The 27,689-nt window shown below is 46.3% G+C and overlaps 1 protein-coding gene across 6 annotated transcripts in view; it reads left to right on the top strand.

Moving 5' to 3' along the window:
• The window catches only part of FBXW4 (F-box and WD repeat domain containing 4), an 85,080-nt gene that overhangs the window by 48,528 nt on the left and 8,863 nt on the right, over positions 1-27,689 (top strand). For 5 of the 6 annotated variants that reach the window (XR_010381975.1, XR_010381976.1, XM_064488351.1 and 2 more), the window contains exons 6-7: positions 15,939-16,004; positions 27,167-27,307. Coding sequence is in view for 4 of the 6 variants with exons in the window: in XM_064488351.1 (XP_064344421.1) it covers positions 15,939-16,004; positions 27,167-27,307 (207 nt within the window). In the remaining 2 variants the exon portion in view is untranslated. The remainder of the gene's footprint in view (positions 1-15,938; positions 16,005-27,166; positions 27,308-27,689) is intronic. The other variant, XM_064488352.1, reaches the window with a different exon arrangement.

The raw sequence follows: 27,689 nt of genomic DNA, 5'->3' as shown, positions 1-27,689 counted from the left end.
AAAACGCCTTCCTCAATAGAAGTGTTTCTCCTCCTCCCACTCATTGTGTGGCCTGAAAGCACTTACCATGGGAGGGCAGAGGGAGGGACAGAGACAGGCCAGAGAGGGGAGAGACTGGCAGGGGCTTAACACCTGGACTGACTAAAAATCACAACTATCCAGGAAGATTGCGGAGACTCCCGTGGGGCACAGTGTGTACGTAGGGGTATGTATGTGTGGGGTGCACATGGGCACACTGCTCTCCTCTCCTCGCCAGGAGTGGAAGCAAGCAGTGGGTGCGTCTGTGTGGGTGTGTGCGTGGCATCCTGGGTGCCCTCTTACCGAAAGGAGCAACCACAGGCTCTGTGTATGTGCGTTTGTGTGTGTGTGTGTGTTTGTGTGCGCGTGCGCCTTCTTAGCAAAGGATGGCAAGACCAAGACAACCCAGCTGGACATGTACCTCTTCCCAAGGCTGTGACTGGGCCCATGTTCTCTGTCCTCCCTGGAGCCAAATACCAGCACCTGGGAGTTGAGCCACTGCATAGCTTTCCGCCTTGGATAGTTGGCATCTGAGGGCTGGATGGCCAAGGGCCACCTACTGGCCCTAGGCTAAGAATGACCTGGGGGGAGGTGATAGAGGGACCTGCTTATCTCCGCAGTGTTCTTTGTCATGTTGTTCGAGTGTGGCAACTCGACAGGAAAGGAATCCGTGGCCTAGCCTGGCAGATGCTTCCTTGGTGTCTGGCTTGGCTGATATGGCTTATGGTGGGTGCCTCCAGTTGGCAAAACCCCTCCCTTCAGATTTCTTCTCCCAAAGGAGAAGCACAAATTGGAAAGATACAGTGATCTTATTTTATCTTATCTGGGGAGGGCAGTAAACTTACACATCAATGGTCTATAATTTGATCATTTACAGGTGTGTATGCACATGTGTACCCACAGATCATAGGTAACATGGGTAGGTAGGTACCATGCCCTACCCTGCCGCAAGTCTTGGTACTTTAAGGCAGGGCCTGGTGGCGCTGATGGTGGGCATGGCATTGAGTCAGGTACTGCCCTGGCCCCAGTGCTTCCCTGTGGCTCATGATGTGTTTGGCCTTTATTTGAATGTTCCAAAGAGGTGAAATTAAACATCGAGGGGTAGACTTTTCCCAGAAAACAAATATGCCAAGTTATTTGCCTACCAAGGGGACTTAGGAGGTAGAATTTGGTGCCTGCAGGCTGGCAGTGTCGGGAGGTGAGGGCTGCTGACAAAGTCATCACCAGGAGGTGGAGGTGAGGTTTTATGGAGAACAAGGGCTGGTTGGAATTTGGGGTCTTGTGTGGGTGGGTGCGGAATAGCCCAGAGAGCAGCAGGAATGGGGGGCTGCTCATTGCATGTGGCTTCACACAGTAACTGCCTGTAAGGAGATGGATCTTTGGAGGAACCTGAAGATCAAATGCTTGGCATGTTTTGCTTCAAAATTTTTATAGGTGTATATAGATAGATAAACATGAACACATGCACATATGTGTCTGTTCATGCAATGTATAGAGGTTTTATACAACGTATGATATTTATTATTTGATGCTCCAGAATGTGGTTGTCCATGAGTGGACCTTGGTTTTCTCATACCTAGTTTCTGATTTATGACTTCAGATGTCTTTCTGACTTAGGACCAGTTTCATTTAAAAAAAAGAGACTGAGAGAGTTTTGGGGGACTGCTTTAAGTATGTGTAGGGGTTTTTTTGTTTTATTTTTGTTTTTTGTTTTTTAAGAAAAACAAAATTCTAAATGCTATATGTGAGCTTTCTGCTTGGTTCCTTCTGCCTTTTTTTTTTTTTTTTTTTTTGGTTTATGTGTGTCACTCAGAGGGATTCAGCAGTGGAATATTTGAGTTTGCTCGTATGGTCAGATTTATTTTTCCCTTGGTTTTGGAGCCATTACTACTGAGTCAAGGTAAGAAAGAGATAAAAGAAGTTGTAACAAAGGAATTACTTGGGGTTACAGAGTTTTCATTTTGGGTGTATGTATTTTTAAACTTTAATTTTGAAAATTTTCAAACATACACAAAGAGAAAATAGTAAAATTAACTCCTGTGTTTTCATCACCGTGTTAATTATTTTGTGTGTCCTTATTCAAGTTAGGTAAGTGTGTGGAAAGTATCATTAAATTGCCTATTTCTCAGATACCTGGCACCATAGTTGTTGAAAATGAAAGAGTCTGAGAGTGGACCAAACTCTGTCCCATCAGAGTGAGCCTTGTGATTTCCAGCAGAACTTTCACTCTAATCAGTCTTTAAAAAAGAATCCCAGAGGCCAAATCTCGGAAGATCAGAGCCTTCTTCCTTAGAAACTGTGATCACATCGCTGAAGCAGCATCCTGGTTATCTGCTGTTGTGCAGACTGTCTCCTCAGCCACTACTGGGTGTGGGAGAGTAGGTTTTTTCCCTGGCACTCTCTTTGGTCCAAGGTGTAAGAGAACACGTCATCCCTCTTCTGAAGTTCGAGGCCAGACTGTGCTGCCCTGTTTATCTGCTCTCCTAGCAGGCTCACCAGCTATTGGTTTCATGGTTGAGGTGTCTGTTCTTACCCAGGCCTCAAGGTGCCCAGTAGGTGCCTGGCGAAGCCCTTTGCTCGTCTGTTAGGACATTCAGGTGGGTGAGAAGCCCAGCAACTACTGAATAGAGGTTCTGTAGTGGTCAGGACAAATTGGTTGTAAGTGACAGAAACCAAACTCACGTTAAGTTAAATATAATGGGGAATGTTTGGCTTATAAATCCAAGGGCAAATCTGAGCATACAAGCCAAAGGAAAAGCAGAAATACAGCAGGGCTCAGGATTAGCTGGACCCAGAGACCACAATGCTGTCAGGTCTTATCCTTCTGGGGTGCTCATTTCTGTTTCTTCTTGGATCTCAGCTCCTTCCTTTTTCCTAGCTGACCAGCTTATTCCAGAGGCTGCCAAGAGCTCCTGAGTTTGGCAGCTCACAGATTAAGTCATGGAGTGTGGCTGGCATTCAGAAATCCCAGGGCAGAGATTCATTGGCCTTGTTTGGGTAAGGTGCCCACCCTTTGACCAGTTCACTGTGGCCGGGGAGTTAGAGTGTGTAAGAACATGGGAAGCTGCTCAGGAATCACCTATATAGAGGGAGCCAATAGGGCAGACAGAACAATCAGCACCTACTGTTTTCATAAAGAGCAAATTACTTCTTGACATCCAGTCCTAAGGTGTCTAGGCAGATGGCGCTAGTACATGGATGGTCACTGAGCTCAGAGCCTTGGCCACCAGCTCTCAGTCAGTCAGTCTGGAGGGAACGGTGGCACTGCAGCCTTTAACCTCTTCTTCCTCACTTTATTACTGATTTGCTGATAAGAAATGCCTTCTTTGTAAGCTGTTGATGTTGTCCTTAGAAAAACCTGCCACTTTGTTTGACATGCATAGGAGTAAAACCCTGACTGCAAATACATGAGGTTGGACAAATGAACAGTGGCCCAGCACACTCCTAGTCTGGCAGAGAGAGACTGGAGCCAAGTCCTGGGATGGCACAGACCCGACCTGGCTGGGCCTCCTCCAGAGGAAAATAACTGAATTAGACTCTAGGACTCCAGTAGAACAGGATGGAACACAGACTGCTGCCTCTCCACTCTTTAGTGCTGTTGTTGAGAGAGCAGGTAATCTTGAGGAGGAACAAAGTTCAAGGTCAAGATTCCTGGTGCTGCCAACTAATCTGGAAGCAAGGAAGTTCCTCAGAACTTGGCCTTCCTGAGAAACCCTGTAATGGAAGTCTTGCAGAAAAGGACCTGAGTAACCCCACTTTTCTACTGTTTCCAGCCTCATGATCCTTCCACATCACCCTGTAAAGTAACCCTCAGTCTGTGCCAGTGTGAGGACTCTGGGGCCCGTCATGTCTCCCTTCACAGGGAAGGAGTCAAAACAAGAGTTATTGGTTGAATTTGCACACCAAGGTTTGCTGGTTGCCCTCCTCTACAACAGAACCCTTCTTTCTTAAGGAATAGGTTTTACCTACCATTATGGAGACACACAGTCCTCTCCTTTTTACTTCTCATGGAGCCTACTTCTGTAGCCCTGTTGTGTATAATTTATGATGCTTAGCAGGCTTTACTGGCCTATCAACCTCCACAACACCCCTTCCCCTCTCCTTGACTGACCACTACACCCCCACCTCCTTCAGGGTAATGGTGGAAAATGCTGTAGCAATCAGATTAGGTTGAGGAATGTGGAGCTTCACCTCCCCTTCTTCTCTGCCTGTTTTGATGGAAGAGAAATGGTTCAGGGATGCAGATGGTGGTGGTGAATCTGTAGATCAACACTCACACGCTCCACCTCCCTTTTTTCAGCTTGCTTGATATCAGTGTGGGACCCTTTTTGGTTAGTCATCAGGACCTCTCTCTCTTTAAGCCCTGCCAGAGTTACGATGCCAGTGGACAAGGAAGGCCAGTCAGGCAGGCACATGGTAGATAGTCTGTGGGCTCTCCTGTCCTTTGATTCCTCAGAGAGAACTTCTTTCTCAAAAGTCTTGATTGTACTTTGATGCTTGTCACAGGAAAATACCCCACATTGGTGCTTATGTGCTATTGAGAATCAAAATAAGAGCCAAGCCAATCAGTCTCTAGGGAACTCCATCGCTTGGCCTAAATGTGACAGTGGGTCAGGAATGTAGGACCTCAGGATCACAGGTCACACAGATTCCTCTTTGACCTGTCCTCATCTCTCTTCTCTGTTTGTGTTATAAACATGTAATGCTCATGCCCAAATCTGGATCAAGTCTTGAGTCTCAGGGTCCCTCTGTGGTTTGTTAATGTGCATATGTTTAGGAAGAATAAGATTTTAAAATAAACTTGTGGAGTTGGTGTCCGTCTTATCTGTGCAGCTCTCTAGTTGAGCTCTCCTTTCCTCTCTGTTTGGAGAGCCGCAGTTGATCCTGGTGGTTCTTGTCATCCTTCCATCTCATACCCATGTTGAAATACCAGCCACTTATATTCATAAGGAAACCTGAAAAAACATGAGAGCTCTTCTGGCCTCAGTCTCCCCAATGATCACCAGACCATGTGGGCCACCCATGCCCAGGAGAAGACATTAGCAGGCTGGTGGCCCAGCCTTGGGCCTGACCACTACCATGATGACAAAATGGACTGCCTAAAAGGAAAAAGTGATTTGTTTTGAAGTTGGAAATGTATTTTGTGCTTCAGGCTTAGCTAGCCATAGCAGCAACTGTCAATTGAGTACCTAGTAAGTACAGGGCACTGTTGTTGGGTAAGTCAGGCTCTGATGGGCTAGCAGCAGAGTTCAGTAGCTCACCTGTTTGAAGAAGCTTGTTGTTAACCTCTTTACTGAGAAAGTGGTTATGAAACAGATATTTGGAGAGTATATAATACAAGAGCAAAGAATTTGCATAGGTAACTGTTTCCAGGCCTTAATCACTTGGAAACCAGGTTCAGGAAGGAGACATGAGACCATGTGGTTTGTGTGTTATTCTGAATCACATTGAATTCAGGGTGCCACCAATATACAACCCTTCTTTAAGGCAACTTCAAAATGAATATTCTTATTACCATCCTCCATTTAATTTCTCATTTTCTATTTTGTTTTATTTTTCAGATAAGTAATATGTAAATATGTCCCAATTGTGAAAAGTTCAAACGGTTTAAAAAACATAGAATATAAAATTAAAATTCCCTTCAGTTTCCTGTGGCCCCTTCCTCCATCCTTTTCCTTTTTTTTTTTTTTTTTTTTGGAAGTCTTGGTATGTGTCACTCTAGATCTTCTAATTTGAAGCAAACATCAGACATCACATTTCATGAGTATATATGTCTATATATATACATACATGCAAAGTGTTGCTTTGTTTTAAGCTCACATTATGCATTTGTTCTGCAACTTAAATTTTTCCTCTGGTGCCCATGTGGCTCAGAGGTCCTTTGCTGTCAGAACACATTCTTTTTTACTGCTACATTCTAGTTCAGAATAATATGGATGCACCATCATTTACTTAGCCATCCTGCTCTTGATGGACACGTAGGTTGCTTCCAGTGGTTTGCTATTACAAACAATATCTCAGGAAGTAACTGTGTACTTGCCTATTTGTGCATATAATCAGGTATTTTTGTAGGAAAGATACTTAGAAAAGACTTGCTGGATTGAGGGGTAAGTACATTTAAAAGTTTTTAGATGCAAATTATATACCCACAAACAGTATATAAATACCTATTTCCTCTTACACTTATCGGTACTAGATAATATCTGATTAAAATTTTTTTGTTTCTCCAGAGGGTAAAAAATGATATGTAATTTGGGGAGTAGGTATAGAATAGTGATTAAGAATTGGACTCTGGAACCCCACTGGCTGAGGTCAAATCATGAGTCTTTCCACCTGCTAGCTGTGTGACCTTGGTGAGCTACTTAATTTCTTTTCCTCCATTTCCTCATCTGTAAAAGGGGGATGGTACTGGTAGTACATACCTCAGTGACTTAAAATTTTTTACTATGGAAAATTTCAAAATATACAAAAGCAGAATAATTATCAACTCTCAGCCAATTTTTCTTCAATACTGCTCACTCACTTTTCCCGCCCATATTATTTTGTAGCAAATGTCAGGCATATAAATAAATATTTCAGTGTATATTCTGAAAAACAGTGATGCTTTTAAAATGTAAGTACTATACCATTATCATACTTAGAAGAATATCCTCAAATATGTAGGAATGTTTTGAGGGTTAAGTGAACTAATTTTATAAAGTGCTTAGAACAGTAGCCAACACTTAGTAAATGCTATATAAGTGTTTGCAATCATTTTCATTGTTTTTCTGATTTTCAGTTCTTTGATTACTAGGAGGTTTAATGTTACTTCATGTGCTTTTTGGCCAAATGTATTTTTTTCCTATAGATTACTTATTGAAAAATTTTTGCTCATTTTTCTACTTTTTCCCCCTGTGATTTGTAGGATCTCTGTATGTTCTGGGTATTACTCTTTTGACTACTGCGTATATCTGGTAATTCCTTTCAGTCTATTGTTTACAGTGTCTGCTGTTGTGTAAAAGTTTTTGTTATTTGGAGAGTAGTTCTGTCATCTTTGCCCCTATGGCTTCAGAATTTTGTTTTGTCTTATGAAATGTCTTTCCTACTTCAGGATTGTAAAACTATTTTCTTGTGTTTTCTTCTGATACATTTATGGTTTTTTGTATAGTTTTTAAAATGTTTATGTCTTTAATCCATCTGGAATTGATGTCTGCTGTGAGTTAGGGCTCTAATTTTATTTTTTCCAAACGTGCACCCTATGGTTTTTGTACTATTTATTGATTAGTTCATTCTTTATCCACTGTCTTTAAAGGCCACATTTAGGATCTACTGATTCCCTGCAGATGTATAGGTATGACTTTGGATTCTTTATTCTGATCCATTGATCTGTTTGTCTTTTTTGGCATGAACATTGATATCTGGTGGAGTGACTTGTTTCTTATTGCTCTTTTAAAAATACTTCTTGGTTATTCTTGCGCATTTCCTCTTCCACATGAATTTTTAAATCAGCTGATTAAGTAAAAAATCTTGTTTGGATGAGACTATATTGAATTTTTAGATTAATTAGGGGACAACTGACAGTTGTAATCTTGAGACTTCCCATCCAGGAACATGCCAGATCTCTGCACTTATTAAGCAATTCTATGTCCTTTAGTAAAGGATACAGTATAATTTTTTATATGAGGCTGTCTTGGTTTTTTGGTTTTTTGTTTCTGTTTTTTGTTATGTTTATTCTTGGCTATTTTACAGTTTCTTAATTCTTTTTTGTAAATGGATTTCTGATTTCATTTTGGTGGGGTGGATTGTTGGTGTATAAGAGCTCACATCTGTGGTTATTTGCTATGTGCCATACACTACTCTAAGCATCTTATCTCATGTAATTTTTACAACAAACTTATGCCTATATCCTATTATTATTTCTGTTTTACAGACAAAGAAACTGGGCATTAGAGCCCAGTTAAATAGCTCATCCAAGATCATATGGTTACTGGGTGGCAGAGCCAGGAGCCCTGAGCCCATGCTCCCATCCACCTCATCCAACCCTGGAATTTGTTGTAATAATTTTACTTGAGTCTTTTGGATTTTCTAGGTAGACAATTATATTGTCTGCAAATAATGACCATATGTATTTCTTCTTTTTCCATGCCATTTGTTGGGTCCATAGTTTTGTGAGTATTGCATCATTTCTCAGGAAGTCTGACCTGATCTGTTTTATCTTTAGCACTGCAACATATAGCCATTTCTTCTTCTTGAGAGTGGATGAAGCTTGAGTTTAGAGGCCATGTAGATGGAAAATAGAGTGTAGAAACTCTTAAACATATCTAATTAAACTCAATAGATTGAATGAACATGTTACTCCATTGTACTCTGAGTTTTTGTTTTTGATGTAGTTAATTTTTTCTCTATTAATTCTGCCCTTCCATTGCTCAGGTTTCTAAGCTTCTACTTTTTGAGTAGAATTGGTACATTTGGGAAGAGCAGCCTCTATCTTGAGCCTCCTCTTGTTTAGCCTGGGCCAGGGTCTTACATCCTTGGCCAGGCTGCCCTCTTACCACTGGTTAAAATGGAAAATAACCATTTGTGTTTCTGTAGAGGCATTTCCCAGCTGCTGGACTGCCCTTCTCTCTGGGGCAGCAGAAAGCCTGCTTTGTTGCTCTTGTTTGATAGAGTTGCAGTGGGAGGTGAGCATTGGGAGCCCCAGCCTCCAGACACTCTAGGTGGCCTACTTGCACCACCCTATCCTGATGCACATAGGCTGAGAGGGGCTGTGTGTTTGGCGGCAGGGGGCAGGGGGCTGGGAGGAAGAGAGAGAGAGAGACAGACAGACAGACAAACACTGGGTGAGGTGTTCCAGGTCTCTGCCAGCTGTGGGAGTCAGGAGTCCGTCTTGCTCCCTACTGGCCAGTGCCTAGTTGGGAGAAAGAGTCTCGTGGAGCCCCTCCCTTCTGATCTGGGGCTTCCTGTCCTAACTTTGGGCCACTGGTCAATCCCAAAGCTTCAGTGCAAGATGTGCCAGGGCCACCATTGCTGACACCTGCTCCAGCAGGCAGCTTATAATCAGATCCACCTGCTTCTGGCCATGAGTCAATGGACAGGAGTGTGTGATTATATTGTGTTTTCTTTTACAAGATGTAAATAATATGCTTTTCCCTTTAAAAAGTACTGCATGCTCATTAAAGAAGATTCAGAAAATAAAATTTAAAAGAAGAAAGAATTGCTAATTGCTCTATTGTCCAAACACAATCACTTAAAGCTTTTTAGTATGTTTCCTTCCACTCTTTCCTCTTCTATACACAGGCTATGTTTTAAATTGAGGTATAATGGTTACATAACATTATATTCATTTCAGGTTTACAACTTAATGAGTTGATATTAGTATACAATGCAAAATGATCACTACAGTAAGTCTAGTTGTCGTCTGTCTACTTACATAAGTACAAGAATTTTTTTCTTGTGGTAAGAACTTTTAAGACTTACTCTCTTACTTTCGAAAATGCAGTACAGTATTATTAACGATAGTCACCATGCTGTACATTACATCTCTATGATATATTTATTTTATAACTGGAAGTTTGTACCTTTTGATCCCCTTTACCCATTTCTCCTATCCCCTACCTGCCTCCCCTTTGGCAACCACCAATCTGTTCTTTGTATCTATGAGCTAATTTTGTTTTGATTGTTTGTTTTAGATTCCACATATAAGTGAAATCATTTAGTATTTGTCTTTCTCTGTCTGACTTATGTCACTTAGCATAATGCCCTCAAGGCCCATCCATGTTACAAATGGCAAGATTTCATACTTTTTTATGGCTGAGTAGTATTTCATTGTGTGTGTGTGTGTTTGATGAACACACACACATACATAGTTTGATGTATACACACACACATACATACATATACATACATACACATACCACATCTTCTTTATCCATTCATCCATCAATACACTCTTAGATTGTTTCCATCTCTTGGCTGTTGTAAATAATGCTACAGTGAACATGGGGATGCATATATCTTGTCAAACTAGTATTTTTGTTTGTTTTTTTTATAAATACCCAGGAGTAGAATTGCTGGATCATATGATAGTTCTATTTTTCATTTTTTTTGCAGAAACTCCATACTGTTTTCCATAGTAGCTGCGCCAGTTTACATTCCCACCTACAGTGCACGAGGGTACCCTTATCTCCACACCCTCCAGCACTTACCTCTTGTCTGTTTAATAATAGCCATTTTAACAGGTGTGGTGATATCTCACTGTGGTTTGGATTTGCATTTCCCTGATGATTAATGATGTTGAACATCTTTTCTTGTGACTGTTGGCCATCTGTATGTCTTCTTCGGAAGAATGTCTATTCATGTCCTCTGCCCATGTCTGAATCAAATTGTCTTTTGGCAATTGAGTAGTATGAGTTCTTTATACATTTTGGATATTAACTTTTATTGAATATATGACTTGCAAATACTTTCTCCCATTCAGTAGGTTGCCTTTTCATTTTGTTGATGATTTCCTTTGCTATACAGAAGCTTCTTAGTTTGATGTAGTCCCACTTGTTTATTTTTGCTCTTGTTGCTTTTGCTTTTGAAGTCAGATCCAAAAAAATCACTGCCAAGACCAGTGTCAAGGAGCTTACTGCCTGTGTTTTCTTCTAGGAGTTTTACTGTTTCAGGTCTTACATTCAAGTCTTTAATCCATTTTAAGTTAATTTTTGTGTATGGTGTAAGATAGTCTAGTTTCATTCTTTTGCAAGTAGCAGTCCAGTTTTCTCAACACCATTTTTGAAGAGACTGTCCTTTCACCATTGTATATTCTTGCTTCCTTTGTAATAAAAAAAATTTGTCTTATTATTCTTTAGTTTGATGAACAAAGTTGTGTTTACTTTACCTTTCACAGGTTATTTTTAAAATAGTTGTATTTTAAAATAGTTTTAAAATAATTGTACCCTAACGTTTTTTTCTTATAATAGTATCATAAGCATCTTATCTGTATTCATTGGGAACATCATTTTAAATATCTGTGTAATATTCCATTAAGTAGATGGACCAGCATTTATTCAACATGTTTTTGGTCTTGACCCCTTGAAGGCAAGGCACATCCTTCTTTCCCTGTTAACTTATTTTGTTTCAGTCATCCATGAAGTTGGCTAAATGTCTTTTGAATTTGTATTTTCTGTCTGCACCATCTCTTTGAGGTAGTGGTATATGCCAGTTGCTGTGTGAAATGGAACTTCTTTTTATTTGCCTTAAACTTTACTCATTCAAGCTTCAGATAGGCTTCTCGGTCTTGTTATCCTTTAGTTTGATGGACAAAGTTGTGTTTACCTTCTTCCCCTCCCCTGGTCTTACAGCTTTAGTTCTGGGCACCCCCTGCCCAGCCTTTATAGGCAGGGACTGCTATGGATGGTAGGCCCCACAGTGTGCTCCTGCCCCCATCACTGATGTGACTGTCAGCCTTCTGGTCTGTGTACAGCATTCAGGTGGGTGTTTCCCCAGCTGCAAGGTGGGATGTTTGCTGGAGAGAACAAGATTTCTTTGTCTCTCTCTCTCTTTTTTTTTTTTTTTCCTTCCCAAGTACATCTATTTCCCTTCCCCTTGGGTGGCCTAGGGTGCCCTGTTGGCTGGATCTTGGAAACTGGCTGACTCACACTTCATTTTCCCTGGACTATGTCTCTCCTCTTCCTGACTTCTGTTGACCTCCTGTTCCCACTCCACTGGTCCTTCCCTCACAGCGCTGTCACTGCACTCCTGCTCCTGGCCTCTCTGCACCCAGTGAGTTTGTGTGACCTTCGCACTGCATTCATGCTTTGGGACTTAGTTGCTATAATGATGTCAATGGCGCAGGTTGGCAGATGGCAGCAGCAGCAATGAGACCTGACATGTTCTAATGACTCTCTCCTTCCCACCCTTGCTGGCCGAGCTGATGGAGGGGCAGGGGTTTCCTTGAGGCATTTTAGGAGGGGGCCAAGGGAAATCGAGGGACCCCCAGGTGCCGATGAAGCCTGTGACCTTTGCTGCTATAATATCAGTGTTTCACAAGCAGGGCGGTTCGGGAGCCCACTTGCAGCCCATCAAAAATTGATTTAATTGCAATTTTTCCTCCAATTAGGAGCACTGGAGCCTGACTAATTGGAGTAATAGAGAGTAATAAGGCTCAGATAAAAAGCCTTCCTCGGCGGCCTTTGTATCTCGTGTCAGTGCCTGTCAGAGGTCAGAGAGCTTGCATATTCTATTAGGCAGCCCGGCCTTCATTTGTACAAATTAGTTTACCCAACAGTAATTAAAATGCCAGTGCGGGTTGAAGAGAACTGAATACACTTGATGGGCATGTTGGTGAATGATGTGACAGCTCTGGTGGCCTCCCTTGCCAAAGTGTGTCAGCCCCAGCTCAGAGGCGGCTGGGGCCTGGGCCAGCTGGGCAGCTCCAGGCCAGCCACGGGGCACAGCTGCTGAGCACGCCCCTTCTGCTGCCCCTCCTCAGAGCCCCTCAGTCGCTCCTTTTTTCTTCCAGGTGGAGTCATTTGTTCATTTGTCCATTCGTTCATTCAGTAAGCGTTTGAGTTTTCAATATGGGTCCAGCATTATACTAGGTGCTCAGGAGAGAACTTATAGGTCAAAGGGTGTAAAATCACTTGGGTTCTGGAATTAAGACTGACTGGGTTCAAATTCCAGTCCAGCTAGTGAGCTAGAGCAAGTCACTCTACCTCTCTGTGCCTCAGTTTCCTCACCTATAAAATAAGGAAAGTGGTACCTGCTGCACAGGGCTATGAGAATTAGATGGGGTAGTGCTTTTGAAACACCTGTCAGAACCTGGCACACAGCAAGTGCTCTGTCAATTATTACTGTAATTAAGGAGGGCTAAATTAAGGCAGAGGCAGCAGGAATCTACCTTCTTTTCACCCTCCCAGCTAATTTAGTCCAGCTAAGAAAATTAGCATCCAGCTAATTTTCCTTCCTATAATCCTTTCCTCTTTTCCGTTATCTTATTATTTTCTATCCCTCAGCTTGAGTACCAGAGTCCCTGATTTTCCTGGTGTCTTGCTCTGATGTGAGAGCTCCTATGTGTGCTTCTTGGGCCTGGTAATGATCTCTGTGATTCCAGGTTTGCCTGAGCTGGGGCCAGGGGACCAGTGAGGTAGGTTGGGGATCTAGGTAAGGTCTGGGACTAGATGAGAAATTATAAAAGGCTGGCTTCTGGTAACAGCTTTCTGGTCCAAAAAGACTAGAGTTTATGGAGTCAGGATGACTTTCAGACCCTCAAGCTGAGAGAGCATGTGCATGTGTGCATGTGCTAACATGAATTTTTAGATATTGTTGGTACTTCTCATCTATTGTCTGGTTGTGGAGCTGCACCAACAGTGTATGACTGTGTCATGCGTCATTCAGGTCTGAGTCTGGTGATTTGGGAGTTACTCCTCTAGGGAGCAGAGGGACCCCCTTCACAGCCCATTTGACAAGCTTCCCCAGCCTTGTTGGCTGCCAGCTCTGGAAGGCCCTTTCAGTTGAAGTCCACAGATTTGTTCTGGGTGCCTCTTTTGGGCCAGGCACTGTGCTGGGCACTTGAGTACACAAGAGCCACAAGACAGTCCATGATCTCAAAAGGAAGATGGGAAGATAATCCCAAAATACCATTTGTCCCATGAAGGTGAGATCAGGGTGTGGCAGGGACTAAGAAGAAGGCTAGTCAAGCCCCCTGGGGAGCCAGTGGCTCCTGCCTCTTCTTGTTAAGCATGAGTTTACTGTCCCTTTCCCTTGGCAGTCCCCATGGTTTGGGTGTGAGTCTTGGTGAATGTCCCAGCAGGACCTGGCTCCAAATCAGTTCGTTGCTTATGTAGTTTTTCACTGAATGTTTGATTTGGTTAAACTCTTAGGTGCTCATTAAATGCCAGGGGGACTCTCTACTCTTCCTCCTTCTCCTCCCTATTTCACATGGTTAAGCAAAGGAAAAGGGCAGCTTTTGGAAAGAAATGTTTCTGGGTGTCATGTCCAGGCAGTTAAGAAAGCCTTCGTGGGGCATGAAGGTGAGAGGCACTCCTCCTAGAGGCAGATGGACAGGGTCAGGGTGGGCAGGCAGGAATGGAGGACAGGAGTCCCAGGGTAGGTGTTCCCATCCCCACCCCAGCCTGCTGGGAGCTCAGAGTTTGAGGGAGTGGCAGGGATTCAGGTTCCAGATGCCTCCCATCTCTCTCTCTGTTGACTTACCTTGACACTAATTTAATCCTGTGGCCAGTCAGAGGCTTGCCACAGGCCTCCTTTAGAGGTGTCTGTGTGTCTGTGCTGGCGCCCCTCACCTGGCCCCCAGTCCTCAAAAGTCTAAAGAGCCCAATTGCCTGCTTGAATGATTTCCAAGTGGCTATTATGTTTCCAACCCCAGGTAATTGTCTTTACCAGTTATTAATGGATTATCTTCAAGAGAAAAATGTCAGCAGGGGAGGGAAGTGAGGACAACACTTCCTGGCTGTAGTTCGGGGCTTCAGTGTCCAGTGGCTGCTTCCTGGGCTGGGAGCCACTTGGGGCATGATGAAGTGGCTCTTTCGGCACATCACTCTAGTTTAGTGGCTGTGGCACGCTTATGGGTTAAGAGAAAGCTGGGATGACTGAGCATGTCCTTAGAGGAAGTCTTGTCTTGAGGCATGGAAGCTCCAGGGTGGTTCGTGTGGCCTTTTTGTTAGCCTGGGGTTGAAACACAGACCCCTGCCCTGCAATTTTGATTGTAAATCAGTGGCTTGGCCAATTCCTGCCCTAACATCTCTCCATCAGTAAGTGGCAGGTCAACCCCCCACCACACCCCACCCCCCCGCAAGTCAAAGTGACAGCCACCGGCTTCTCAGAGCCCCCTCTGTGGAAATCCATCTCCATGCTGACATGCTTGGGATCAGAGAGCCACAGGTGCTGGGCAGGGCTAGGGCCAATGGGCTGCTGCCCCACATTGCTAACGTGTCATTAGTATGTCCAGGCTCCCTCCCCCCATGTCCAGACATGTAGGGACTTGGCCCTTCCCTGCCCCAGGGTTCCTGAGTGACACAGATGCTTTCAACTCTCTTGCTGGAGTTTAGGTTTTCAAGCCCAGGGTTCCTGTTGGCTCCCCCTCCCCACCCCTTCCAAATCCTCTAACAAAGGAGTGGTCTGGCACATAGGTTCAAGTTCTAGTCCTAGCACTATGGCCAGCTGGCTCATTGCACGGATTCTTCTCACTGGGATTGGGCCTCCACTTAAAATGAAACTTTGCAGATTGTATACGTTGAACTTTTTAGGGGTTTAAGAGACACTCTGGGAGATACAATCAGAGTATCCCTTCTCACCTGCCTCTGGGGCGTGTCTGTTACTGTCCTCTAAACTCTGGCTCCCATCCCACTCGCAGCAGTCCTGGCTGCCTGGCCCCTCACTTGCCCTACTCTCCCACCCTCACCTTTTCATGTTGTTCCCCACCTTTCATAGTTTTCCTTTTCTCACTTTGGTGTATTTACACCTGCCCTGTGCTTGTACCAAGTTACCATATTTCCCCAGCTCTTAAAACCGTCAGTAATGCCCCCCAGCCACCTTCACTTCTGACCAGAGCTTCACCTTCCAGCACACAGCAACCTATTCCCAGGAGACCATTTCTGTAGTGTGATGTTGTGAACTTGGTGTCTGTACACCTAAAGCCCGGCAGGCTCGCTCTCCCTTGGCCTCAGTTGCACGTCTAGTGGGGGTGGAGACCACCCAGCCAGGTCTGAGCAGCAAACTCAGCTGTAGTTGAATCCATGGGTCCTCTGGCCAAGCAGCTCTGGGAGGTCATAGCCCTCACCATTTTCCATGTGGTCTTCCCACAACTCTGATGGCTCTCTTGGCTGCTTCTCTCATCCTGGCTTAACCCCACGATCCCCTGGAGAATGAGCATTGTGTAGCCATTTCTGCTACAAGTTCTGACAGGCCAGATCTGACTCTGCTTTCCTTTTGTTTGGCAGCTCTTTTGTGACAGGGACGGCTTGTTGTGGGCACTTCTCACCCCTAAGAATCTGGGACCTCAACAGGTAAGAGCTTCCTGTGTTCACCATGGCTTCCAGTGGGGGTGGGGCTGGAGTGGCTGGGAGGTAGGGGAAAGCAGCCGAGGCAGCCCCTGCTTCAGTTGGCCGCGTGGAACAGGAGGAGGCTGGGAAGGCCCCTGCCCCACAACCCACTGACAGCCTCTGCTGTGGCGCCTTCTCACATGGAATCGTTTGTGTTAGCTTGAGGAGACGGTTGAAATAATTTATAATAGGTAAATAATTTCATGTAGAATTTATGATAACAACAACAATTTGGATTTACTTTTCTCCAACTTTTTCTCTTAGGAGTGCCTGACTATGTGGCTACATAAAATCCTATCTATCCTCCGAGATGACTTTTCTAAAATAAATTTTGGAAGTAGCCTACAGATCCATAAAAATAACAGTACAGAACAGTTAAAGTACATTCAGGTTTCATTCACAATTCTCTGCCTTGGCAGGCTTGACACATTCTCATCTGATTACCTGCCATTCTTTTTTTTTTCTGACTTTTTACTTGAAATAATTATAGATTCATAGGAAGTTACAAAAACAGGAAGGTGAGGTACCTGTGTAATATCTTATCCAATATAATATAAAAATTAGGAAATTGACATTGGTACAATCCAGACCTTTATTCCAGATGCAGTTATGTGTGTGTGTGCTTCTTTACAATTTTATCCCATGCATAGATTCATGTAACCACTACCACAATCAAGATATAGAACTGTTTATTCCATCAGCACAAAGATCGGTCATGTACCCCTTCATAGTTGCACCCATCCTCCTCCCTATCTCCTCTCCCTCGTATCCCTAACCCCTAACAACCATTTATGTGCTCTCCATGTCTATAGTTTTGTCATTTTGAAAGTATTATCTAAGTTAAATAATGTATGTAGTATGTAACCTTTGGAGATTTTTTTTTTTTAACTCAGTGAAATTCTCTTGAAACCCACAGAAGTTGTTGCATCTGTCAATAGTACTTTACTTATTGCTTGGAAGTATTCCCTGGTACAGATATACCAAAGTTTCTTTCCCCATTGACCAGCATTCACCCATTGAAGGACACGTGGGTTGCTTTTGACTTGTTGATTATTGCAGATAAAACTGTTATGAACGTTTGTGTGTAGGCTTTTGTGTGAACATACATTTTCAGTTCTCTGGGATCAATGCCCAGGAATCCAATTGCTGGGTCATTTGGTAAGTGTATGTTTAATTTTTTACCTGCCAAAGTATTTTGAGTATCTTTATCACTTTATGTTCTGACCCTAATGTATGAGAGATCTAGTTTCTTCACATCCTCAACAACATCTAGTATTATCACTATTTTTTATTTTAGCTATTTTAATGGATGTGTTATGGTTTTAATTTGAAATTCCCTAACAGCTAATGATATTGAACATCTTTTCATATGCTTATTTGCCTTCTGTATATTCTCTTTGGTGAAATGTCTGCTCAAGTTGTTTGCCCATTTCTAATTGGATTGTTTGCCTTTTCACTGTTGAGTTTTGAGGGTTTTAATATCTTCTAGGTATTAATCCTTTGTCAGATATATGGCTTGCAGATATCTTATCTAAGTCTGTAGCTTGTTTTTTAAATCCTCCTAACAGGGTCTTCTGCAGAGCAAAAACTTTAAAATTTTGATTAAGTCCAAATTACCAACTTTTTCTTTCATCAGTTGTGCTTTTGGCGTCGAGTCTAAGAACCCTTCACCCCAGGCCCCTCCTGGCTGTCAGTGCTATCATCTACGGGAGCAGGGAAGGTGCTCTTCCTGCCTGTCTCCTGCCTCTGTTGCTGTAGCTTGTCTTTTCCTTCCGTCTCCCTAGGAAAGTATTAGCCAGAACTTTTTTTTTTCCTGAAAAATTCATCATATTGTCAATCTTTCCAAAAGACTTTTTTAAAAAAAATAACACAAGATGTTTCAGTTAAATATGGTTTTCTCTATAATATTCTCTTGATGGCCATCCAACCAGAGAGATAGGAAACCTAACAACTTTCCCAAACACCACATTACATCTTTGGGAAGCTCTGAGAGTTGGGATGCCTGCCTTTGCCCTTCATCAAAGGTTGATCTTCTTGGAGCTGTGATCCTGTATAAGAAGCAAGTTGAACCTGTCCTCTGAAGGACAGGCCTTTAAATATCTGAAAACTTTGATCCTGCTCCTCCAGGTCTTTTCCAGGCCAAAAAGTTGGAGGCCTTTCAGTTATTGCTCATAAATGTAGCTGATCAGTTAAGGTGGCTTTGGCTATAAATAATGAAGACCTAATTCAGGTTGCTGAGACTATAAAGGGACTATTAGTATCTTAAATGACAAGGACTTTAGAAGTTGGATGGTTGATTGGTTCCAGGATTGATGGATTCATTAGTAGCTCAATGAGACCATGAGTGCCCATCTTCTCCTCAGCTTTCTGCTTTGCCACCCAGTCAAGGTCATTTTTGTTCTTGCCCTCAGGCTTGTTTATAATAGCTCTACCAACTCATAATGTAGCATCCAAAGGGGAGAAGGAATGAAGAGGACATGTCCCTACCTGGGGTCCCTTTTTAAGATGAGGAAGCTGTTCCCAGGAGCTCCCAAACAGACTTCTCATATTTAGTGAGCCAGAATTGTGCTCCAGTACATACCCTAAACCAAGCCCCAATAAGAGAGATGGAATGAACAGCCGAGACACATCTTCTGGGCCTGGGGAGGGGCCCAGCTTTTCCGGCATGCACACTGGCAGTGGGGGAGGGAAGGGGCAGGCATAGAATCAGGGTTTGGTCAGCAAGGAAGAAGGTGAGGAATAGCTGGATGGGTGGCCTACAGTGTTGGTCTCACACTAGTTCCAGGACCATTCTCATCTGAAAGTTTCTCTAATTTATCTGGTTTGATCCCTCTTTTTTTTTTTTTTAATCTTTTTTTCCTTCCACTTTTATTGAGGCACAGTTGACATACAGTACTATGTAAGTTTAAGGTGTACAGCATGATGATGACTTACATCATGAAATGATTATCACAATAAATTTAGTGAACAGCCACTATTTCATATAGATATAAAATTAAATAGAAAAAAAATTTCCTTGTAATGAGAGCTCTTATGATTTACTCTTAATAACTTAATAACATATAGCAGTATTAATTATCGTGTTGTACATTACATCCCCAGTGCAGGAGGGTTTTTCTCCAGTCTTACCACACTTATTTGTCATCTTTTTTATAATAACCATTCTGACAGGTATGACGTGATAATTCATTGTGGGTTTGATGTGCATTTCCCTGATGATTAGTGATGTTGAGCATGTTTTCATGTACCTGTTGGCCACCTGTATATGATTTGATCCCTCTTGAAACAGGGTGTTCACAGTTGAGTCCTGAGGACACCAGGTGTGGGCTGATAAGTGGCCAGTGCTATCACCTCCCTTCTTCTAGATCTTCTCCTTCTGTTAATGTAATGTAATGGGTTGTGCTTGGCATCATCACTGACCTGGGCCCAGGATGGCAGACAATGGGGGTGGGGAGGGTGTGCACGACCCCACTGTGGCCCAGCTTTATCTCGAAGGTTGAGTAATCTTTGAGTGGCCTCTCCTGCCTGTGGTTGCCTTGTTGGGGGTGCTCTGGGTGCAGATTTATGGTCAGGATGGAGTTCTAAGGCACCAGCTCCTTCAACAGCATTCTTTTGTGGAATCCCTAAGACCTCACTAACCCCAGACACTGGGTCTTTACAGAACCCAGGAAGGACCTAAATGAAAATGGGCACAAGGCAGCTATGGCCTCAGTTCTCACTGGAGCCATACAAGAAACAGCCATTGCACCTTTTGGCCATCCTGGGAGCCACTTGCCTTTGCCTTCTCTCTAGCCCCTGGACTCCCCTCCTCACCACTGAGAGGACCCAGGCCTTACTTAAAAAACTCTTCTATCCCAGGGAAGCTTGGAGGACCAGTGGTTCAGGGACCAAGGGAAAGATGCCCTGGTGGAGACATCCCCTTTTAATGGGAGGAAACTGATGGACAGGATGACTATCTGTAGCTGTCTTTCCCAGAGAAGCCCAAGCAGATAATAAAGCCATGTAGAAAACAGGATTAAGGTAATGAACAGGCAGGACAGAGTTTGATCTTTCAATAATGCCAAAGCCTGACTGACAGGCCAATCTGGAGGGTGGAGCAACAACGCCGGCAGGACTCAGTGGTGGGGCAGTATGCAGTGCTGTGTGGATTCTTTGCTTTTAACCTGTCACCGCTGAAACTTGAGTGCTGGGATTTTCTCTTTTATGTGTGTGCTATGACTTGGAGGGGAGGAGTACTGAAGGGACAGTTTTGCTCAAAGCATTGCCCCCCAGAGGCTGCCCTCAGGATGATGGTGGGGGCTGGGACATACCTCAGAGGTATAGGTGCCCTTTTGGGCACCAGTGCACCCTCATCCATCTGTGTCTCTCAGGTACACATCCTCAGGAAGCCTAGGCTGCTTTTCATAATGCCTGGGGACCTCTTTCAAGGTCACCATGGCTCCCTCAGCCCTTTGTTCACCAAGATGCCTGAAAACTATTCTCCCTCTGGGCTAGGGAGGGGGAGGTTCTGGCTGGGTCAGAGAGCAGCCATGGGCACAAAGCCACTGTCTAGATGGCAAGGAGCTTGGCTGTCCCCCTCTCCCTTCCTCCTTTTCTGCCTTTCTCTCTTCTAGAGCTGAGCCCAAAGAGAGGGAATTTCTAACTAGATGGAGAGAAAGATGGAGTTCTTCACCTAACTTGGACATGCCAGGGTGTTCCTGTTTCCGAGGGTAGATGGTCTTCTGGCCTAGTCCCCAGCCCCCAAGGGCTCTATCCTGACAGACTGTGCCAATAGCCAACCACTGAAGTATCCCTAGATAGGCCCTGTGGTCCCATTAGGCCTTGAGAAACTGTGCCAAAGCCATCCTCTTACTGAGTCTTGGGTCTAGAGGAATTAAGGCTTGTGTTCTCTGCATTTGAGCAGAGCCCTGGCTCAGCCCCAGGGAAGGTGTTGAGGTGTCTGTGTGGGACTGCTGGAAGTCCCCAGGGAGTCGGTGGGTTTTCTCTTTGTTGTTATTGCTGTTTCTTCTTTTTTAATTGAAGTATAGTTGATTGACAATGTTGTTAGTTTCAGGTGTATAGCAAAGTGATTCGGTTATATATATTTTTATACATATATTTTTTCAGATTCTTTTCCATTGTAAGTTATAAAAAGATACTGAATATAGTTCCTTGTACTGTATAGTAGGTCCTTGCTGTTTATCTGTTTTGTATACTGTAGTGTGTATCTGTTAATGCCCAATTCCTAATTTATCCCTCCCCCCGGGTGAATTTTCTGACTGGCCTGACAACACACACACACACCTTTCCCTGGGCTTGCCCTTGCTGTAGGTTTTACCTTTTCTGCCAAGGCGCATTTGAGCTGGATCTAGCATTGGTGCCCTAAGATCAGGGCACAATGGGCACCCCAGTAGCAGAGGGGAGGTGGGAACCAGGATAGAGAAGCCCTGTGATCTCAGCTCTGGAGACGGCGCAGTGGGTCTGGCCATAGCCCTATGCCAGTCTTGGGACTGTTGGGTAGGGAAGGGGGTAGAGATGGGTTTTGGTGACTTGGCTACTCCTGGGGCACTGTGGCAGGGTGTGCATGGCTCCTGCATGCCCCACCTCATCTCCCCTTCCCCTTCAGGCCAGTGTCATTCCTGGTTCCCCATTACTCCTCCATTTCCATCCTTAAGCCCCATAAGTCTCCTATTTCTTAACAAAGGCAGGGGCAGAGGACACATTCTTCTCACACATTCTGACATCCTATATTTTTCCCCTCTGAGCCTTTGCTCTAGCTGACCCCTATGTCTGGAATACCCACTCTCTGCCTAATGAAACCCTGCTCACTCTTCAGCATAAAGAGCACCTCCACCACGAAGTCCTCCCTGATCCTCACCCCTATGGCTGGAATTGGTGACCCTTAGAGCACTCATAGGGCCACCTTATCGGCTACCCTGTGGCCTGGAATAGCCTCCTCTCAGGCTGGGATCTTATCTTGGGACCCTGGACTGAGCACAGGAGATAGATCACGGCATCCGATGGCATTTGGAATGGCAGGGGTGTCTGGCTGCAGCCCTTTCTAACCGTCTGCAGAAGGAACTGGTGTCCTGAGCACAGGCTGGGCCACTCTGAGGGCACCATTATTGCCCATCCCACCCAGGTGTGGCTTTGTCTCTTCACCCTCCACCTCCACCCAGGACAGGGGGCCTGGCCCTCAGTCAGTGTGATTATGGGAATTGCCCCTCTTTAAAGTATCTGCCTTCTCCTTTGAAAGTATTACTGACAGCTTTTTTCATTTTCTTTTTTTCTTTACCTCTTCAAGGAACCCTGTAATTTCTCTCTTTCTTTCTCCCCCTCCCTCTTTCCTTTTTCTTTCTTGTCCCCTCTGTCCCCCTGAACTCTTTGAAATTGGCTCTCTGCCTGCTGACACCAAACTGATACTTTGCGTTTCACTTCTCCTTATCCCTTTATGGCAACAGATGTTGAAATTTTGTATCCTTTTATCTGCCCGGCTGCCCCTTCCTGTAATTACAGTCCCCTTGTTAGCAGTACAAAGTGGGCTGCCCGGCTGCCTGGCCTTTGAGCCATTGTGTCTGAACACGTGTGCACGGGTGGGTGCTGGGACTGTGCACGCACGCACATGCATGTGAGGGGCCTGTGCTTGAGAAGAGCCCTCTGCACTCACCTAGGGGTGCTGGGGCAGGCAAAGCTTCCGTGGGCTTCTGGTCTCTACCACTTCGTGGTTACACGCAGGACCTGCCTGCTTCTTTAATTCTCTCACCCTCACCACCAGTGGGCTGGGCGAGGACAACCACTCCCTGCTGCAAAGCCTCCTGGCTCTTGTGCTGTCTGAGCAGTGCACACCAGGAGTCAGATCCCGGCATCTTGTTCCCTTCACACACTCACACCTCCAGCCAAACCAGGTGCCCCAGCCCTGCACCTCTGTTGTTTTTGGTCCTTCACCTGAGCCATCCCCCTTCTCCTGTCACTGCCTGTCACAGCCCTGTCACTCACTGAAGAATCACTCAATATGCACAGCCAGAAATGTTCTCTTATCTGTCCCCCTTATAAGATGCTCTTTCATCTCTCTTCTGGTACCCACTAGGTCACCCCTTATGTTGTTAGTTGGATACATGACAGACTTCTCTCCCTCCGTGGATTGAAAACTCCTTGAGGAAGGGACAGTACCTCCAAAGTCTCACCTCACATCTCCTCGCAGTTTCTATTAGGCACAATGCCTTGTATACAGAAGGTGCTCAGTAAATAGTTATTGATCAAAGAAAAGAAAAGAGGGGAGGAGGGGTGGAAAGAAGGAAGAGAAGAAAGGAGGAAAAACCTCCCATTCTCTTAGCAACTAAGTTGGGCCCAGCTTATACCTTCAGGCCATCTGTCCCCTGGGGGCAGAGATGTAGGAAAGGAGCTATTTGTCACGCTTCCATCCTTTCTCTCCTCCAAAAGCCATTGTTACATTTTGCAGTTGCACATTCCAAATGGGGTGTGAGATGCAGGAATGAGCACCTATAGGCTTTCCAGGGAGCATCATCAGGAACCCAGTGTATTAACAGTGGCTGTAAATGGTGTGGGGGCCATGGGCATTGTTAGATGTGGTTGAGGAGGTGGAGCCAGGGGTATCTTCCCTCAGGGCACTTTAGCATAGGACTTTTCTTTGGGCCACAGCTTGGGCTGGGAGCTCAGGGAGAACAGCCAAGGGAGGTGTGTGTAGGCTGGGACAAGGGAGCTTGGAGGGAGGGAGGGAGTGAGGGAGTGAAGCAGGGCACCAGGCTTCCCTGGCCTGCAGTGCCCAGACTCGGGGTAGGGTGGGTGGGGTGATGGGGGCTTGCTATGGACTGTCCCTCTGTGCCCAACTCTAGCCTGGATTCTCAAGGCCTCTCCCAGACGGGATAGCTGGTCTTCAAGGCCTATACCTACCTCCAGTTAGCTGGCCCCACAAAGATGGTGATGGCGGGGCCAGGGGTTAGTGTTAAATTTCCTCCTCTCCGACTATCAGGAAGTTCCTGTCCTCCTCCTTCCCCTCCAGCTTCAGGGGACTTGCCTGGGCAGCAGGGCGGGTTGAGCCAGGGAGACCCAACTCCCTCATCTGATCCCCTCAAGGGTCCCTGGGATGAGACTGCACTCTGCTTTTCCTGCCCAGGTATTGGAGACTCCCAGGGGAGGCCGCCCACAGCCAGGCTGCGGGAACAGGTCTCCTTCAGGCAGCCCTCCCCGGCCTGGTCTCATTCATCAGGCTCACAGGGGCGGCCCCATCTGTCTTTATCTTTTCCTGGGTCAAGAGAGAATTGCTGGAGTCAGGCTCGGGGGAGGCTGGTGTGGGGGCCCCCCAGCCCTGTGGCTCCTGGAGGCCCAGGCTTTGTGTGCAGGAGTTGGAAGGGAGTGGACTTTTTGTCTGGCCCTCTATAGTGACAGACCCGGCCCTTGCTCCCGTCTTGGCCTGAGGCTCTGAGCAGCAGCCCCTTTCCCACACAAGTTGTTCAACAGCCAAGGCTCTGCACCCCCCTCCCACCCCCAACAGTGAGAGGCTGAGAAGCATTCTTAACATTCTTTCCAGAGAAAAGGGGTGAAATGTCTGAATTTGGGGGTCACCACATTATACAAATTGCAATCTAATCGTTTTTACAAGAACACACTTGCAGTAAGAAAAGGAGCCCGGGAGGAGGGGCTGAGGAGACAGCTTGTTTTGTCCCCCTTCCCCCCAAAGTTTGGGGCTATTGTAGGGCCGATCGTGCTCCCTCCACCAGCGCGGTTGAGCTAGAGTTTTCTAGTTAAATTGGTCCTGGGGTGGGGGGCCACGAAGGGCCCACGGTGCCATTTCTGTTTGTTTTCCCAAATCAAAGCCCCAGCAGGGCTCCTATGGCACTGCTGGGCTGCTATTTGAAGAGACAGGCCATTTCCCAGAGCCTGGTGTGTCAGCTTATGCTCTGAACTTAACCTCACGGGCACTGCACAACAGAGCCTTGAGGTCTCAGGTCCAGAGGCAAAAGAAACTGTCTCTTTTTATTGGCCCATTTAGTGTGTGTGGCCATTGCAGACAATCAGAGAACCAGTGCAGCAGGAACTCCTCAGGCCCTGGCCAGGCCGTGCTGGCAGACAGGGGCTTTCAAGACTTGTCCTGGCTGCCAGGGGCTGGTGCTCACTCAGCCCTTGGGTCTCCCTAGAGGGTAGGGTTCTATGTTTCTTATTGCAGACACTGTGGCAGGACACTTTCCAGTGGTGGCTTGGATGCCCAAGCAGGGGCCCTGGTTGGCAACTCGGTCTGGGTATGGCCCTTTTGCTGCCAACCCTCAGTCCATGGATGCCCAGCTCTCCTTCCTTCTGAACCCTGGGACCAGGGGTGGGCAGGTAGAGCCATGCTGGGCTTCAGGCCCCCCAGCCCCCACTGCCTTTCATCTTCTATTTCAAACAGACAAACATGAAATTACTTCTATAGATTAAAGGGGAGAGCTTCTCAGTCATTCCTGAAGGCCTCACTAATGGAGGGGGCAGGGCCCCCAAATCTGGAAGGAGGGAGAACTATGGAGCAAAACAGCCCCTACCCATTATATGAGAGCAAGAGATGGAAAGGAAGAAAATGACCCCAGCCCCTCTCAGGGCTCTGGCCTGCCCAGGGGTGGTGAATCATGGCAGGTGGCCCACCTGGGAAGGCAAGCCTTCTTGGGAGCTGGGTCAGTGATCTCTAGGAGATGCTGCTGTGGGGAGGAGGCTTTCTGCCAGAACCCTCTCAGGATCCCCCAGCACACAGAGACTTACCATCTTACAGGAAGAAGCACTTCCCTGGGAAGGCGGCTGGTGGTAGGGGTGCTGACTTAACCTATTCCCCACTCCTGACTGGACAGCAACAGTGCTGCTTGCTGGGGCCATCTCCATGCCCTGGGCTCTTGGGGAAAGGGCAGAGTGGGCAAAAAAGAACCAACAGCCTCCTCCTTTATTCCTTTAGTCTTCAGGGAAGATGGCGGCTCCACTGAGGAGAACGGAGGCTTAGGGTCAGTCTGTGTGAGGTGGAAGGACTGGAGCTGAGGGTCACAGTCACACACAGCTGACAGCCAGTCTGCCTCAAGCTCTTTGGTGAACACTACTTCAACCAAAGCTGGGCTGATGAGACCACGAACTGCTCTCTACCCCATGCTGGGGCCTCTTACCTGTGAAGGGTCCATGGCCCTGTTCTCCTCTCATGCCATGGAGAAGGCCCAGCATCTCTTGGGCAAAGCTGAAGGCCTGGGCCTGGAGGAGGCCCCTTCATCTTCCTTCCCTCCAGTCATTCTGCAGAAACTCACTGCTTCTACTCGTCCCCCAGCCACAGGGATTAGTGGGTACACTTGATGTCGAGGGGTAGTTGCTAGGGCCAGGAGGCCCCCCTACGTGGTTGCTAGGGTTCTGGCATCAGGGTGAGGGGGTCTGCCCACTGCCGCGGTCACGGAGGGAATTACACAGTCACAAAGAAATTGTTCTTCTCAGTAATCTGCTCTCGGCCACCGGGAGGGGCAAGAGTAGGGGGAGCAAGCTGGAGCCCAGCAGGCTGGGGGCTGTGATCACAGAGGCGTGCTAGCCCCGGGCCGGGGGCCAGCAGGGCCAGGAACACCAGGGACCAGCCCGCTAAGCTGCTTTCTCAGCGATTTCTCTCCCCAGACACAAAGGTGTTTACTTGTTTTAACATCTCCTGGGACTCCCCTTCTCCCTTTGTGTGGTCTTTATCCCCAATGAGGTTTGAGCCCCAGATTACAGGCAGGAATTAAGGCATTGGACTCAGGCAGCTCAGAACTGCATGACCTACAAGATCAAGGAGTGTAAAGTGTGTGTGTGTGTGTGTGTGTGTGTGTGTCCGTCCCCCCGACCCTTTCAGCAAGGCCCATTCATCGTCCTGCGGAGGAGTGGCTGGGTGGTGGGCAGCCAGGGTGCAGGTGTGATGGAGGGGCTGCTGCTGACTGATGAGGCCTTCAGTTGGGGGAGGGGGAAGGGCAAGGACTGGGACCCAGTCAGAGGGGTGGGAGTCAAGGGCATCTCCTCCCGTGTCCCCATCCTAAGGGAGTCTAATTCTAGCTCAGGAAGGAGAGCTATGATGCCCCAGGGACTGATGCTGTTTGAAGGTTAAAAGACTGTGTGTGGGCCAAGATGGGACAACCTCTTATCCTCTGCCCCTCCTCTCTCCCCAGTGGGCAGCTGATGACGCACCTGGGTAGTGACTTTCCGCCAGGGGCTGGAGTGCTGGACGTCATGTACGAGTCCCCTTCCACACTCCTGTCCTGTGGCTATGACACCTACGTTCGCTACTGGGACCTCCGTGCCAGTGTCCGGTGAGTGTGCTGGGTGGGAGGACAGGTGGTGGGAACCCCGCGCCAGTCCCAGCCCTCCCTCCAGTCCTGTGGGCCCAGGGAGAGGGACAGAGACTCCATGTCAGGGGCTGGTAGAGAGCAACTGATAAGGTAAGATCAAGCTTAGACTCCTCATCCTGGCAGCCCTGGTCCTGTGGTCCAGGAGACAATAGCCACCAGGCCCTGATAAGAACTTTGGGAGCCATCAGAGTGCTGTCCTTCAGCATTCGCCCAGCTTTCTTGAGGCCTTTCTTGCCTCTTTAAGTCTGGCCACATGAAGCATAAATGAGGCATAACTTGCCTGGGGTCACGGACTTGGTGAGAAAGATCTTTACTGAGGAGGCCTTCCCCCATCAAGTGGTTT

The sequence above is a fragment of the Camelus dromedarius genome, chromosome 8 (assembly GCF_036321535.1).
Source record: "Camelus dromedarius isolate mCamDro1 chromosome 8, mCamDro1.pat, whole genome shotgun sequence".
NCBI lineage: Eukaryota > Metazoa > Chordata > Mammalia > Artiodactyla > Camelidae > Camelus > Camelus dromedarius.
This window is presented reverse-complemented; position numbering and strand designations above follow the sequence as displayed.